We start from the raw sequence: 15,940 nt of genomic DNA, 5'->3' as shown, positions 1-15,940 counted from the left end.
ACAGAAGTCCGAATTACGATTTTTGCTCGGACTGTGAGAAAATTTCAAACGATAAAGGCAGTAAAAATTTAACTTACTGATAAAAACAACAAATATGCAATGTTGTGAAGAAGCTTTAAATGAGAAGACTAATTTATTGACTTACTTTCTCATCACTATATTGAAAACTGATTTAGGGACATACCTGGCATTGTTTTTGCTTGCATGAGTACTCAGTCTCTGCCTGCACACTTGAGGTAATGATGCAAAGTATTCTGGATTGATATCCATCTGTCAGGAGTGATTTTGATCTCTTTCTCTGTCTTTGTCTCTCTCTTTCTCTCTGTGTTCCCCCTGTCTGTATTGTTCCCCCCTCTCCCTCTGTGTCATCCTCGTTCTCTGTGTTCCCCTCTCTCTTTGTTTCCCCTCTCTTCCCCCCCCATTCCCCCCGCCTTCCCTCTGTTTGGTCAGTTTGTTTAATAACATCGTGCTTACTTTCGCAGCTCTGCTGCTGAAGCAGGAACGCGCTTCCCAACATCAGACAGATTCGGGGTTTTCCGACCGGCTTTTTAAAGAAAGTTGGAAAGCCCCCAATCTGTCAAAGTTGAGAAGCACGTTCCTGCTTCAGTAACTGAGCTGTGAAACTGACAGCGCGATGCTTTTAAAAAGGCCGCACTGCAAGAAGAAGACAATGGGAAATTTCCCATCTCCAGTCATGGCGCCCAACGGAGGATGAGGAACAGCCCCGGGTACAGTTTACACCCATGGGCTGGATGGAAACCTTTGGCGGGCCGTATGTTGGACAACCTTGTTCTAGATTTGCCCACAAGGGGAAATAACTTTTCCACATCCAGCCTGTCAAGACCCCTCAGAATCTTATGATTCAATCAAGTCGCCTCTTACTCTTCTAAGCTCCATTGGATACAAGCCTAGCCTGTAGAACCTTTCCTGATAAGACAACCTGCCCGTTCCAGGTATTAGTCTGGTAAACCTTCTCTGAACTGCTTCCAACACATTTACATGCTTCCTTAAATAAAGAGACTAATACTGTACACAGTACTCTAGATGTAGTCTCACCAATGCCCTGTATAACTGAAGCATAACCTCCCTACTTTTGTATTCAAATCTCCTCGCAGTGATCAATAACGTTCTAATAGCTTTCCTAATTAGTTGCTGTACCTGCATACCTGAATTTTGTGATTCATGCACTAGGACACCCAGACTCCTCCGTATCTCAGAGTTCTGCAATCTCTCACCATTTAGATCATATGTTTTTTTATTCTTCCTGTCAAAATGGCCAATTTCACATTTTTCCACATTATACTCCATTTGCCCACTCACTTAACCTTTCTATATTCCTTTGTAGTCTCCTTATGTCTTCTTCACAACTTACTTTCCTACCTATCTTTGTGTCATCGGCAAATTTAGCAATTATACCTTCGGTCCCTTCATCCAAGTCATTTATATAAATTGTAAAAAGTTGAGGCCCCAGCACTGATCCCTATGGCACACCATTCGTTCCATCTTGTCAACCAGAAAATGACATTTATGCCTACTCTCTGCTGTTAGCTAGCTAATCTTTTTATCCATGTCAAAATGTTCCCCCCTATACCATGAGCTTTTATTTGCCACAATAACCTTTGAAGTGGCACCTTATCAAATGCCTACTGGAAATCTGAGTACAGTACATCTAACAATTCCTCTTTCGCCACAGCACATGTTACTTCTTCAAAGAACTCCAATAAATTGGTTAAACATGATTTCCCAAAACCATGTTGACTCTGCCTGATTACCTTGAATATTTCTAAGTGCCCTGCTTTAATGTCTTTCAGAATAGCTTCTAACATTTTCCCTCAGACAGATGTTAAGCTAACTGGCCTGTATTTTCCTGCTTTCTGTCTCCCTCCATTTTTGAATAATAAGGAGTTTCATTGCTTATTTTCCAATCTAATGGAACCTTCCCCAAATCTGGGGAATTTTGGTAAATTAAAACCAACGCATCAACTATCTCACTAGCCACTTCTTTTAAGACCCTAGGATGAAGTCCATCAGGACCTGAGGACTTGTCAACCCGCAGCTCCAACAATTTGCTCAATACCACCTCCCTGGTGATTGTAATTTTCTTGAGTTCCTCCCTCCCTTCCATTTCCTGATTTACAGCTATTTCAGGGATGTTACTTCTGTCCCCAATAGTGAAGACTGATGCAAAATACCTATTCAATTCATCAAATCTCCTTATTTTCCATTATTTATTACCCAGACTCACTTTCTATCGGGCCAATGCTCACTTTTTTAACTCTTTTCTGTATTAAATATCTATAGAAACTCTTAATGTCTGTTTTTATTTTTCTAGCCAGCTTTTAGTCATTCTTTGCTGCTTTTTATATTCTGTCCAATATTCTGACCTACGTCCCATCTTTGCACAATTATATGCTTTTTCTTTACGTTTGATACTATCTTTAACTATTTTAGTTCACCAAGGATGGCGGGTCCCACCCTTGAAATGTTTCTTTCTCATTGGAATCTATTTATTCTGTGTATTCTGAAATATCTCCTTAAATATCTGCCACTGCATCTCTATTGACTTATCCCTTAACCTACTTTGCCATTTCACTTTTGCTAGCTCTGCTTTCATGCCCTCATAATTGCCCTTATTTAAGTTTAAAATACCAGTCTTGGACCCACTTTTCTCTCCCTCAAACTGAAAGTAAAATTCAATCGTTTTATGATCGCTGCTGCCTAGGGGTGCCTTCACTATGAGGTTACTAATTGATTCTGTCCCGTTGCACAATACCAGGTCCAATGTAGCCTGCTCTCTGGTTGGCTCCAGAACGTGCTGTTCTAAGAAACTATCCCGAAAACATTCTACGAACTCCTCATCAAGGCTGCCTTTGCCCATCTGATTTTTCTTGTCTATATGTAGATTAAAATCCCCCATGATAAAGGCAAGAAGTCACTTGTGGGAGTGATGTACAGGCGCCCTAACAGTAACCACACGGTAGGACATCGTATAAAAGAAGAAATAATGGGAGCTTGTCAGAAAGGTGCCCCCGGACCCTGGCATCGGGCAGGCAACACAGCTTTCTGCACTTTTGCTGTTTGCTGCAGGGAACAATGTCAATCCCCCTTACTATACTGCCCCCTACTATCTCTACGTTCCTTTTTACTCTCCTCACTTGAATGCTTTCCTGTACTATGGTGCCATGGTCAGTCTGCTCATCCACACTACAGCCCTCGCTCTTGTCCATACAAGCTGCAAGAACCTCAAACTTGTTGCTCGGTTCCAAGGACTGAGGCTCCTCCACCCCCGCCTTCTCAATCCCCTTACCTGTCTGACTCGCAGTCATACCTTCCTGTCGCTCACCACTGACCAAAACAGATGATCCTATCCTAAGGGGTGTGACTGCCTTCTGGAACAAAGTGTCCAGGTAACTTTCCCCCCCCCCCCGATGCATCGTAGTGTCTGCAGCTCTGCCTCCAGCTCAATGACTCTGAGCCGAAGCTCCTCAAGCCGTAGACACTTAGTACATACATGATTGCCATGGCATCCAGGAGCTCAACTCTCCTGCAATGTTTATTGTGTTAGTTTAGTTAGATTTATGTTTTTCTTAATTAATTTATACTTCCTCTCCTTACCAAAATCTCTCACTTAACAAACTCCCTTCATCACTCTCTGTGCCCTCCAGCAGCACCAACTGCAACAAGCAGCAGTGAGAGTCCCCTGAATTATTGAACAGCATGTTCCTACTAATCTCATCTGAGAAGGAGAGATATGGCTTGGTTAGGGAAGGTTCCCTCTTTTGAGCTTGGTTCAGTTCCTGATCTTGGTCATATTGCTGTGGAGAGATACGGAATGGCGTTACAGCACATCCTCAAATGGGAAAAGGAGAGTTATTTCCTTGTGACCATCAGCCCTACACTGCTTGTCCACACTACTGAGAGTGGTGCTGACAGAGATCTGAAATGTATCCCAGGCTGTTATGTGAGGCGATAGCAGGGGCTCTGACACAAATTTTCAAATCCTCTCTCGCCACAGGAGAGGTACCAGAGGACTGGAGAACAACGAATGTAGTACCCTTATTCAAGAAGGGTAGCAGAGATAAACCAGGTAATTATAGGCCAGTGAATCTAACATCAGTGGTAGGGAAACTATTGGAAAAAATTCTGAGGGACAGGATTAATCTCCACTTGGAGAGGCAGGGATTAATCAGGAATAGCCAGCATGGCTTTGTCACGGGAAGATCGTGTCTAACAAACTGGATTGAATTTTTCTAGGAGGTTACTAGATGCATAGATGTGGGTAAGGCGGTTGAAGTAGTCTACGTGGACTTCAGTAAGACTTTTGATAAAATCCTGCATGGGAGTTTGGTTAAGAAGGTAAGAGCCCATGGAATCGAGGGCAATTAGGCAAATTGGATCCAAAGTTGGCTTAGTGGCAGGAGGTGATGGTCAAGGGTTGTTTTTGCGAGTGGAAGCCTGTGACCAGTGGTGTACTGCAGGGATCGGTGCTGGGACCCTTGTTGTTTGTAGTGTACACTAATGATTTAGACGCGAATATAGGAGGTATGATCAGTAAGTTCGTTGATGACACGAAAATTGGTGGTGTCGTAAATAGTGAGGACGAAAGCCTTAGATTACAGGACAATATAGATGGGCTGGTAAGATGGGCAGAGCAGTGGCAAATGGAATGTAATGCTGAGAAGTGTGAGGTGATGCATTTTGGGAGGACTAACAAGGCAAGGGAATATACAATGGATGGTAGGACCCAAGGAAGTACAGAAGGTCAGAGGGATATGGGTGTACTTGTCCATAGATCACTGAAGGCAGCAGCACAGGTAGATAAGGTGGTTAGGAAGGCATATGGGATACTTGCCTTTATTAGCCGAGGCATAGAATATAAGAGCAGGGAGGTTATGATGGAGCTGTATGAAACGCGAGTTAGGCCACAGCTGGAGTACTGTATACAGTTCTGGTCACCACACTATAGGAAGGATGTGATTGCACTGAAGAGGGTGCAGAGGAGATTCATCAGGATGCTGCCTGGGCTGGAGCATTTCAGCTATGAAGAGAGACTGAATTAATGATACAGTTATGATTGCTAATGATACCCTGTGGCATTTTAATCTGAGGATTTGTACATTTAGAATCAGTCTATCCAAGCAGATAGACAGGACCAGAGCTCAATAACAACACAAGGCTAGGGTTGTTTTCCTTAGAGCAGAGAAGGCTGAGGGGGGATCTGATTGAGGTATACAAAATTATGAGGGGCATTGATGGGATAAATAGGAAGAAACTTTTTCCCTTAGCGGAGGGGTCAATAACCAGGGGGCATAGATTTAAGGTGAGGGCAAGAGGTTTAGAGGGATTTGAGCAAAAATGTTTTCACCCAGAGCATGGTTGGAATCTGGAACACACTGCCTGAAGTGGTGGTAGAGGCAGGAACTCTTGCAACATTTAAGAAGTTATTAGATGAGCACTTGAAACGCCATAGCATACAAGGCTACGGGCCAAGTGCTGGAAAATGGGATTAGAATAGATAGGTACTTGATGGCCGGCACAGTCACGATGGGCCGAAGGGCCTGTTTCTGTGCTGTATCACTTTATGAGTCTATGACTGTATGATGGGTCGATGCCTCCCCTGTCTCTTGACAGTAGTTGATGCATGGCTTGAAGTGCCTTGGGGGTGAGTTATTGAGTGAGGTCACCAGAATTTCTTTTAATGTAGTAGACAACTCAGAGAGGGTCTCGGGCAGCTTGTGGAGGTATAGGACAGAGTGTGGACCTACTGTACTCCAGTCACTCTTCATTATCCTTGAGAGGGTTGGAGGTTGAGATGCAGGAAATTGAGTCACTGAAGCATTAATGATACAGTTATAATTGCTAATGATACCCTGTGGCATCTTAATCTGAGGATTTGCACATTTAGAGTCAATCTATCCAAGCTGATAGACAGGACCAGAGCTCAATAACAACAACAGTAGCAACTACTTGTATTTATATAGCACCTTTAATGTCATAAAACTTCCCAAGGCACTTTACAGGAGCATTATCAAATAGAATTTGAAACTGAGCCACATAAGAAGATATGACAGAAATGTTTATGTTTTAAGCAATTTTCTCCCCAGCCTCCCTCTCCATCAGGTGCTAATTTTTACTGTGGTACAGTTTCATCGGTACCAGTCTCACTCTGGCATCTCACCAAAGCACCCATTCTTTAAATGTGGGCCTGGACAGGTAGTGTTGTCAGGTTATTCAGCCATAAGGTGCATCACAACCAAGCCCAGCCCTGCCTTTACTGAATATTCAAACACTGAGGTCGCAGTGGGTGTATGAAAAAACCTTCCCTGCTCCTGCTCTGGATTGGCAGCTGAGGCCAATCATTTTCCCACTACTTTCCTGGCTAATAATTCAACCTCAGATCTTCCTTTTCTGTAAGGCTAATTTTGACTAAATCTTTGAGGGAACCTTTATCATGGGATGTTTCCCATTCAAGCTGTAAGTTCTAAGGGACTTTTGGAGCAGTAGAATGGATTTGTGCTTCATTAACGCTTTTGTTTTTCTCTTGTTCTCTACAGGAGTGACGGAGAAGTGTATGTCTCAACACGAGAGGAGGGCTTTGGCCTGGCAGCTCAGGAGCCTTGGATTCAGTTTACTACTGTCCAGGAGAATATACTTTTTGGAAATAAGTTTGATGCCAAGCGCTACCAAGAAGTGATCAAGGCATGCGCACTCTTGGAGGATATTAATGTATGGAATTCCTAATTTATATATGTAGTGTAAACAATGCAAAGAGTCATTCAAAATCTAATAATCTAGGCTTGTCACTGTTGGAATTGGGATGTTTTTACTGCTATTTTTGGACACACTCCCTTCCAAAATCTGCAGTGGAAATATCACAGGTGGATACAATGTGAATAGCAGCACCCACTAGAAAACCCTTACCATCAGAAATAAGTGTGCTTCCCTCTGTGCGCCCCTCAACTTTCCCCCACCACCCAATCAAAATAATTGCAATTTGGCTTGTAACCAAGGTTGCTAAGGGAGATGGGAGTGGAGATAGCGAAAGGGCTTGTCCAAATCTTTAAATCTACCTGATATACAGGGGAGATGTTAGAGGATTGGAGAGTGCCAACTGTGACACCTTATTCAAGGGTGTAAGTACACTCCCAGTAACTACAGGCAGGTCAGTTTAACATCAGTGGTAAATAAGGTTTTAGAAACAATAATCAAGGAAGAATTAACAGGCAGATTTGCCAAAGGCAGATCATATTTGACTAATTTAATTGAGTTTTTCTAATGAAGTAACAGAGAAGGTTGATGAGGGGAAAGCGGTGGATGTTGTCTATATGGACTTTAAGAAAGCACTTGACACAATACCACATAAAAGGCTGGTTAAAGAAATTGAGGCTCATGGAATAGGAGGGTCAGTGTCCAATTGGATAAAAAATTGGCTTAAGGACAGAAAACAGCAAGTCGTGGTAAACAGTTATTTTTCAGACTGGAGGATGGTAGACAGTGGTATTCCCCAAGGATCAGTGCTAGAATCTCTGCTTTTTCTGCTATCTATAAATGACTTGGATATTGGAATACAGAGTAACATTTCAAAATTTGCCAATGATGCCAAACTAGGAGGGGGGGCAAACAGTGAGGATGATACCAATCGATTACAACAAGACATAGATAGGCTGGCAGAATGGGCAGACAAGTGACAGCTGAAATTTAATACAGAGAAAAGTGAGGTGATGAATTTTGGCAGAAGGGATAAGGAGAGGCAATATAGACTTAATGGCACAGTTCTAAAAAGTGTGCAGGAACAGAGGGACCTGGGGGTGCATGTGCATCGATCTTTGGAGGTGACAGTACATATTGAGACAGTAAAATATATGGGATCTTGGGCTTCATAAATAGAGGCATTGAGTACAAAAGGAGAGAAGTTATGCTGAACCTTTATAAAGCTCTGGTTCGGCCCCAACTGGAGTATTGTGTCCATTTCTGGTCACCACACTTTAGGAAGGATGTAAGGGTTCTTGAGAGGGTGTAGAGGAGATTTACCAGAATGGTTCCAGGGATGAGTGATTTTAGCTACATTGTTATAGAATCATACAATTATCTAATTGTTGCAGCTCAGAAAGAGGTCATTCAGCCTTTCTTGTCTGTGCTAGCTCAGGTGTACAAGGTTATGACAAGTTTAGATAAGATAAGCAAGGAAAAGGTGTTCCCATTAACAAGTGGTACAAGGACTAGGGGACACAGATTGAAGGCTTTGGGCAAGACATGCAGGGGGAATGTGAGGAAGAACTTTTTTACGCAGTGTGTGGTAATGACCTGGAACACTCAGCCAACACTGAAGGTGGTGGAAGTGGAGACAATGAATCATTTCAAAAGGAAATTGGATGAGCACGTAAGGGAAATTAACTTGCCAGGGCAACGGGGATAGAGCCGGGGAGTGGGACTGACTGGCCAGCTCTGCAGAGAGCTGGCATGGACTGATAGGCCGAATGGCGTCCTTCTATGCTGTAATGATTTTATAACTCTATAACTAATTGTTTCTTTCCTATGTCAGTGTCCACTGGAATTGAATCAGGATGCACATAATGTAAGCCTCAGGTTATAGATTCTTTTATCTAATCTGCTGAATTGAAAAGCACCCAGCTTTTAAAAACTGTCATTTCTTTCCATGTTCCATACCTCTTAATTAACATTGAAAAAGGACCTTTTATAAGTTAAAAACAAAAAAAGGTCAACAACTTGAAATGTTAACTCTGTTACTGTCTCCACAGATGCTGCCACATGTGCTGAGTGTTTCTAGTATTTTCAGTTTTTGTTTCAGATTTCCAGCCTCCTCAGTATTTTGCTTTTGACTTTTTACAAGTATCTAATACAATGAACAACAGAGAGTAGATCCAGAAGCACTCTTTTTTCATCTGTATTAATCTTCTGATGATACAAGATTACATATAGAAAGAAGGGTGAGAACAGACAATCATGTCCATCAGTGCTCACTTTCTCCATTAAACAGTGCAATCGTCTGCATCATCCTCCCTATTCACTCGTGATACTAACTCTTGTAATAGCCAAAAAAAGTAGATAAGTTCTGGGAAATTCAACCCTCTCTTTCTAAGATTACTTTTGGATACTTGTAGGTGGATACTAGGAAATAGTAATGTTTCATGATATACTTTAAACATGACGTTTACTGATATACTTCAAAGACACTTTACAACTTTACCAGGTTTCTAGATGTTCACAATAAATATGCAGCAGCTAATTCAGCATGCAGGAAATCCTGACGAGTATTTTGAAGCAAATTGGTATAAGCACAAATCTATTCCTGTTCCTAGAATTCCATTGTACCCACATTAAATAATTTTTTAAAAAATTCATTCTTGGGATGTTGTGTCACTGGCAACTCCAGCATTTGTTGCCATTCCTAATTGTCTTTGAGAAGGAGGTGGTGAGCTGTCCACCCACAGTGCTGTTAGGATGTCAGCGTGTTCCAGGATTTTGACTCAGCGATCGTGAAGTAATGATATATTTCCAAGTCAGGATGATGTGCTTGTTTCTCTCACCACAAATGCTACTTGATCTGATGAGTAGTTCCAGCATTTTCTGTTTTTATTTCAGATTTCCAGCATCAGCAGTATTTTGCTTTTGTGTCAGGGTGGTGTGTGACTTGGAGTGGAACTTGCAGGTGATGGTGTTCCCAAGCATCTGCTGCCCTTGTCCTTTTAGGTGGTAGAGGTTATGGGTTTGGAAGGTGCTGTTGAATCCTCAAATGTTGGCTGTATTTAAAGATGTAAATTACAATGATCCAGAACTGCCACAGAAACTTCAATTCTGATTATTACTTTGATGTAGGTTCTGCCGAATGGTGACCAGACGGAAGTTGGTGAGAGTGGAGTGACCCTGAGTGGTGGACAGAAAGCCCGCGTTGCCTTGGCCAGAGCTGTTTACATGGTAATTTTGGTTACTGCATAGGTTTCATGGATTCCTAGCCAAAGGGAGGGGAGATCTGGGACTGTACCCAGGGGTTGCTAATGGGCCAGAATATCTAGGTATTTTATATATGGAACAATGAGGCGAGGGGAAACCTCGCTTGTGCTCCTGTGAAGGGCTGTGAGAAGGGAGGCCTGCTCACAAATTGGTTTGGGGAGGAAAAGACTGGAGGACTTCACATAGACCCATGAGGGGCTGAGATGAAGAATACATGCACAGACCAGAGGAAAAGAGTAGGCCATTCAGCCCTTCGAGCCTGTTGTACCTTTCACATAGATCCTGGCTGACCTGTACCTCAACTCCATTTAGTTTTTTTTTTAGTTTTAGTTTTTAGTTTTAGAGATACAGCACTGAAACGGGCCCTTCGGCCCACCGAGTCTGTGCCGACCATCAACCACCCATTTATACTAATCCTATGTTCCCTACCACATCCCCACCTGTCCCTATATTTCCCAACCACCTACCTGTACTAGGGGCAATTTATAATGGCCAATTTACCTATCAACCTGCAAGTCTTTTGGCTGTGGGAGGAAACCGGAGCACCCGGAGAAAACCCACGCAGACACAGGGAGAACTTGCAAACTCCACAGAGGCAGTACCCAGAATTGAACCCGGGTCGCTGGAGCTGTGAGGCTGCGGTGCTAACCACTGCGCCGCCCCATGTCCATGTCTTACTCCATGTCCCTTAACGCCTTTACCTAACAAAGTTCTTATCTCTCAGTTTTGAGATTTTCAATTGACCTAAACTACACAGTTTTTTGAGAGAGAACGTTGCAGATTTGTACTACCCTTTGTGTAAAGAAATGCTTCCTGACAACACCTTGTACAGGCGAGCTCTAATTTTAAGGTTATGCCATCTTGTTCTTTATTTCCCTCCACTAGAAGAAATAGTTTTGCTCGATCTACCCTATCAAGTCTTTTATCATCTTAAATACTTTAATCAGATCTCCCCTTAATCGTCTATATTCAAGGGAATACAAGTTTAGTCTAAGTATGCTGTCCTCCTAATTTAACCCTTTTAGCCCTGGTATCTTTCTGATGAATCTGCTCTGTACTCCTTCTGAGGCCAATATATATTTCCTGAAGTCCTCAGAACTGAACACTGTAGTCTAACCATAGCTTTATGCAACTGTAGTACAATTTCCACCCTATTGTATTCCAGCCTCCTGGAGAAGGCTAACATTCCATTAGCCTTTTTCGTTATTTTTATATTGCATGTAGGAGATAGAGCTTCTGTTTATTTCTCTTCTTCACACTAGTTCACAATGTGACACTGTTAAGGTTTCAAGGTGCTCAGCCACTGCCTAGTTCTCTATCATATACTGAAGTATTGGGCTGCCAGTATGACCCGTTGTAGCTGACTTGTGATGCTGTAGTTGCAGCTTCTATGACTTCTGTGGTCTGGAACGGATGAGCTTATGTGATTGGTGCTGAGTTTTGAAATAAAAGCAACAAATGCTGAAAATACTCAGCAGGTCAAGCAGTATATGTGTTTTGTATTGGTGCTAAATGTTTCCTGTTGCTACTGTATTTACTCAGTTACTACATAATTTTTTTGTTTTCTGACATGTCCTGAACAGGCCAGCAATAGCTTCCAGCTTGCCCACAGTGTTACGACCGAGGCGGGAGCAGTGCATTATTAATTCAGTCCCACTTCTTCACAGGTCACAACATACATTTAAATTTTCCCACTTACCGAAACCATCAATCAGATACTCTACTTTTCCCCAGAATAAAGCACACCAACCAAGTTTCTTTAATAAATAACTAAACTATCTGTTTATTATAAACCAAGTTTTAACCAATAATAAAGTAAAACATACACACAAATGGAAATATTAAAGCCCCTTATTTTATCCTCGCCCTCAAGCACACACAAAATAAAAAAAGCACTTATGCTTAAAAGAAGGTATGGAAGTCCTTTGTTTGGCGAGGTGTCCCAAAGGCAAATAGGTGGCTGCCTCTAGGAATCTTTCCAAGCAGTGTTGATGAATAGTCTGGGTAGGCTTTCAAAGAAATGCAGCTACAGAAGGCGTCACATAGGTCTTACATCAGGTGTGCAGCAACAAAAGTTTCAGTTCTCACACATTCAATGCAAAATTCTTTCAAAGATGCAAGGTTTCTGCAAACCTTCAGGATTTCTTCAAATACAGGAGGCAACAGTACAACTTGATGTAGGATTTGCTTTTCAAGAGAGAAAAATGGGCTGGATCTTCTGTTCTCCTGGCAGGTCAATATTCAAACTCCAACTGCCTGTTTTTAGCCAAACTAACTGGCTTTTTTTAAACAGTTCAAAATGAAACAAAAACTTTTCCAGAGGCAAGTCTTATGACAGCCGTAAATCCTGCCTTGTCAATAAGCAAATAGCTCTTCAGGACAAACCCCCTGCTGCATTCTTTATAAACATGTGCCTTCCAGTAAAAACTTGTTTACTGGTCAACCTTCTGTTGACCTTCCTTTTAAGAAAATACCCACAAAGTTCAGCAATCTCCAGATATTCAATGTCCAAAATTCAACTATAATTTCTTAAAGCATATTTTACAAAGAAAAATAGAAGCACTCATGTAACAACATCCATAATCATAGAATAGAATAGTACAGCACAGAAGGGGCGGCACAGTGGCGCAGTGGTTAGCACCGCAGCCTCACAGCTCCAGCAACCCGGGTTCAATTCTGGGTACAGCCTGTGCGGAGTTTGCAAGTTCTCCCTGTGACCGCGTGGGTTTCTGCCGGGTGCTCCGGTTTCCTCCCACAGCCAAAGACTTGCAGGTTGATAGATAAATTGCCCCTAGTGTAGGTAGGTGGGAGGAGAATGGTGGGGATGTGGTAGGGAATATGGGATTAACGTAGGATTAGTATAAATGGGTGGTTGTTGGTCGGCACAGACTCGGTGGGCCGAAGGGCCTATTTCAGTGCTGTATCTCTCTATGACTCTAAGGAGGCCATTCAGCCCATGGAATCTGCACCGGCTATTTTGAAGAGTAATCCAGTTAGTCCCACTTCCTGAATCTTTCCCCAGATCCCTGCATTTTTTCCTTCAAGAATTTATTTAATTCCCTTTTGAATATTACTATTGAATACATTTTCAGCACCCTATCAAGCAGATGAAGCCAATTGTCAAAGTGGTCTTCTGCTTTGATTGGAGGCACCAAGGGCAACCACCTCCTGAGGAGAACTTTGGTGCCCCAGACAGCAAACATAGTGTTGGGGTAGGTACGAGGGTAGGGCGGGAGGCGCGGTATGGGGTGAGGCGAATCATATTGCTTCATAGTTTTATAAATCTCTAAACACATACACGCAGACCTATGATACTTACCATCCCTCTGCTGGAGCTGTGGAGGGGAGGGATATAATGAAGGAAACTAATTCAAGAACTGCATCTTTGTTTCTCACAGGAAAAAGATCTGTACCTCCTTGATGATCCACTAGCTGCCGTGGATAAAGATGTGGCCATTCATCTCCTGGAAAATTGTATTTTGGGAATTTTGAAAAATAAGACAGTAATCCTTTGTACACATCGGACAGAGTTTTTGGAGAAGGCGGAAATGGTAGTGTTGATGGAAAATGGAAAGATTGTAACTGCAGGTTAGTGAATGGCTTAGTGATAAATGCACCCCCCCTGATACTGAGCTGTAAGGGTCTGTAGGGTTCCAGGTGAATTCCCAATCTGTACTGCTTTAGCTAATCTCATTAGGGGCACTGTCAAGGAGGGGAAAGTTTATGCAGATGGGCTTGGGATAATTCAAGCTTGACCATGATGCACATCCAGAATTCATTAACCTGATGCCCCTCATTGTCCAAATTCATAAAAGGACAACCATTTGGGTAAGGTCATCCATGGAGAGGAAGGGGGAAATTGGGGGAAATAAAGCCAGCATGTGTCTTCCACAACTGGACTAAAACTATTTCAAGTGTCAGTAGAAAGGTCCTGTCCCCAAACAGCAGCCTTTTGGAGTGCCACAACACTGATACAGCATTTAGGAATGCTGACTGGAGGCATTGTGGAAGAAATGTTCAATTCAGAGGTGGGGTAGGGGAAGCTGAGGGGTATCAAAGAACAAAGAACAAAGAAAATTACAGCACTGGAACAGGCCCTTCGGCCCTCCAAGCCTGCGCCGATCCAGATCCTCTATCTAAACATGTCGCCTATTTTCTAAGGGTCTGTATCTCCTTGCTTCCTGCCCATTCATGTATCTGTCTAGATACATCTTAAAAGACGCTATCGTGCCCGCGTCTACCACCTCCGCTGGCAACGCATTCCAGGCACCCACCACCCTCTGCGTAAAGAACTTTACATGCATATCCCCCCTAAACTTTTCCCCTCTCACTTTGAACTCGTGACCCCTAGTAATTGAATCCCCCACTCTGGGGAAAAAGCTTCTTGCTATCCACCCTGTCTATACCTGTCATGATTTTGTACACCTCAATCAGGTCCCCCCTCAACCTCCGTCTTTCTAATGAAAATAATCCTAATCTACTCAACCACTCTTCATAGCTAGCGCCCTCCATACCAGGCAACATCCTGGTGAACCTCCTCTGCACCCTCTCCAAAGCATCTACATCCTTTTGGTAATGTGGCGACCAGAACTGCACGCAGTATTCCAAATGTGGCCGAACCAAAGTCCTATACAACTGTAACATGACCTGCCAACTCTTGTACTCAATACCCCGTCCGATAAAGGAAAGCATGCCGTATGCCTTCTTGACCACTCTATTGACCTGCGTTGCCACCTTCAGGGAACAATGGACCTGAACACCCAAATCTCTCTGTACATCAATTTTCCCCAGGACTTTTCCATTTACTGTATAGTTCACTCTTGAATTGGATCTTCCAAAATGCATCACCTCGCATTTGCCCTGATTGAACTCCATCTGCCATTTCTCTGCCCAACTCTCCAATCTACCTATATTCTGCTGTATTCTCTGACAGTCCCCTTCACTATCTGCTACTCCACCAATCTTAGTGTCGTCTGCAAACTTGCTAATCAGACCACCTATACTTTCCTCCAAATCATTTATGTATATCACAAACAACAGTGGTCCCAGCACGGATCCCTGTGGAACACCACTGGTCACACGTCTCCATTTTGAGAAACTCCCTTCCACTGCTACTCTCTGTCTCCTGTTGCCCAGCCAGTTCTTTATCCATCTAGGTAGTACACCCTGGACCCCATGCGACTTCACTTTCTCCATCAGCCTACCATGGGGAACCTTATCAAACGCCTTACTGAAGTTCACGTATATGACATCTACAGCCCTTCCCTCATCAATCAACTTTGTCACTTCCTCAAAGAATTCTATTAAGTTGGTAAGACATGACCTTCCCTGCACAAAACCATGTTGCCTATCACTGATAAGCCCATTTTCTTCCAAATGGGAATAGATCCTATCCCTCAGTATCCTCTCCAGCAGCTTCCCCACCACTGACGTCAGGCTCACCGGTCTATAATTACCTGGATTTTCCCTGCTACCCTTCTTAAACAAGGGGACAACATTAGCAATTCTCCAGTCCTCCGGGACCTCACCCGTGTTTAAGGATGCTGCAAAGATATCTGTTAAGGCCCCAGCTATTTCCTCTCTCGCTTCCCTCAGTAACCTGGGATAGATCATTGGACTACATTTGCTTACATCATATTGATGGGCTCAGACTGACAGAAAGATGGCTCCAAGGCACTCTGGTTTCCCTCACCAGCCCAGGTTTCCCTTGTTGACCTCTTTTCCTTTTTATGCAGGTAACCCTGCTCAAGTCCTGCCTATGGTGGAAGCTTACCCGAGTACAAAAATAAAGACTGTAACAAAGAAAGCTGAAGGTAAGTGTACCCAACTGCCAAGTGTTATGAAAGCTAGACCTTGTAACATGATTATGTTTTAAAAATTGTGATTTTTAAAAGTTCAAGATGGAGTCTGGAAGGTCAGGTGACCTCATCTCCACTCTACAAAAGATTGTCAGGACAACAGAGAACAC

General features: G+C 43.0%; 1 protein-coding gene across 5 annotated transcripts in view; it reads left to right on the top strand.

The window, feature by feature from the left end:
- Window positions 1-15,940, top strand: part of abcc10 (ATP-binding cassette, sub-family C (CFTR/MRP), member 10) — a 505,256-nt gene that overhangs the window by 120,372 nt on the left and 368,944 nt on the right. For all 5 annotated transcript variants that reach the window (XM_068028201.1, XM_068028199.1, XM_068028202.1 and 2 more), the window contains exons 8-11: window positions 6,555-6,726; window positions 9,838-9,936; window positions 13,371-13,560; window positions 15,708-15,785. In XM_068028201.1, coding sequence (XP_067884302.1) covers window positions 6,555-6,726; window positions 9,838-9,936; window positions 13,371-13,560; window positions 15,708-15,785 — 539 coding nt within the window. The remainder of the gene's footprint in view (window positions 1-6,554; window positions 6,727-9,837; window positions 9,937-13,370; window positions 13,561-15,707; window positions 15,786-15,940) is intronic.

Source organism: Heterodontus francisci, chromosome 3 (assembly GCF_036365525.1).
Source record: "Heterodontus francisci isolate sHetFra1 chromosome 3, sHetFra1.hap1, whole genome shotgun sequence".
In the NCBI taxonomy this organism is placed as follows: domain Eukaryota; kingdom Metazoa; phylum Chordata; class Chondrichthyes; order Heterodontiformes; family Heterodontidae; genus Heterodontus; species Heterodontus francisci.
The sequence above is the reverse complement of the archived record's forward strand: the minus strand, read 5'-3'. Positions and strand labels throughout refer to the sequence as shown.